The following is an 865-nucleotide window of genomic DNA, read 5'->3' as shown; positions in this document are numbered from 1 at the left end:
GACGCCGGCCGTCCACCCAACCCCCCCACGCCCCCCCCCCCCCCTCCCCCCCCTGCTGACCCCTTCCCCGCCCCCTCTGCCACAACGATCCCTGGCCCCCTCCTCTCTCCTGAGCCTCTCGACAAGCCAGCCAGGATTGAGCCAACCATGAATGACCGACCCTTTCACATCACAGCCAAGAGCTCCAGGGCGGGGCATCCATCGGAGCGTCAATGCCGGCAATGGCCCGACGTTGGCGTCCTTGCTCCTTCCCCCTCGCTCCCTGCCCGCCTGCTTGCCCGTCCTGACAGGTCAGCTCGCCTCCGACACGGCGGAACGACTCTCGCCTCTCCTCCACAAGGCCAGCTCGACCTGGCTTTCTGTCCGACGGCCAACGGTGCGGTTACAGGCTCGACGGCGCGAGCTGGGCAGGATACAAGTACAAGAGTATGCGCGGCAGAGGGGGGTCCCGAGGTGCGCCGAGCCTAGCTGAGGTCGAGGTCGAAGCCGTCGTCTTCCTCGTCTTCCTCGGCCTTGTGCTGGAAGCTGAAGGTCGGCAGCAGCTCCTCGTGCTCCATCTCGTGGTCCCCTCCCTCGATCCCCGCCCCCTCTTCCCCTTCGCCCGCCGCCGCCGCTGCTGCCGCTGCTGATGCAGGATCGACGGCGGCCAGCGCACCGCCGAGCATCTCTTGCGAGTTGAGGATGCCCTGGCGCATCAGGGCGTCGCTGGGGAACGGCATCTCCTGCGGCATCGAGGGCATCGCCGGGTCGTAGTAGGCGGCGGCGCGCGTGGCGAGCGGGTTGTAGTCCGGCCCCAGGGACAGCGCGGGCGCCTCGTCGGCGTTGGCCTGGCCGGCCTCCTCGGCCTTTGTCGCCCGCGCCGGCG

General features: G+C 69.6%; 1 protein-coding gene across 1 annotated transcript in view; it reads right to left on the bottom strand.

Moving 5' to 3' along the window:
• Positions 1-464: 464 nt before the first annotated feature.
• PFL1_01399 (uncharacterized protein) overlaps positions 465-865 on the bottom strand; it is a gene marked incomplete at both ends in the record, with an annotated part of 1,145 nt that continues 744 nt past the window's right edge. The window contains one exon of the mRNA XM_007878901.1: positions 465-865. This exon is cut by the window's right edge and continues 39 nt beyond it. Within this exon, the coding sequence (XP_007877092.1) occupies positions 465-865 (401 nt within the window).

Source organism: Pseudozyma flocculosa (assembly GCF_000417875.1).
Source record: "Pseudozyma flocculosa PF-1 unplaced genomic scaffold scaffold00003, whole genome shotgun sequence".
NCBI classification, from domain to species: domain Eukaryota; kingdom Fungi; phylum Basidiomycota; class Ustilaginomycetes; order Ustilaginales; family Ustilaginaceae; genus Pseudozyma; species Pseudozyma flocculosa.
The sequence above is the reverse complement of the archived record's forward strand: the minus strand, read 5'-3'. Positions and strand labels throughout refer to the sequence as shown.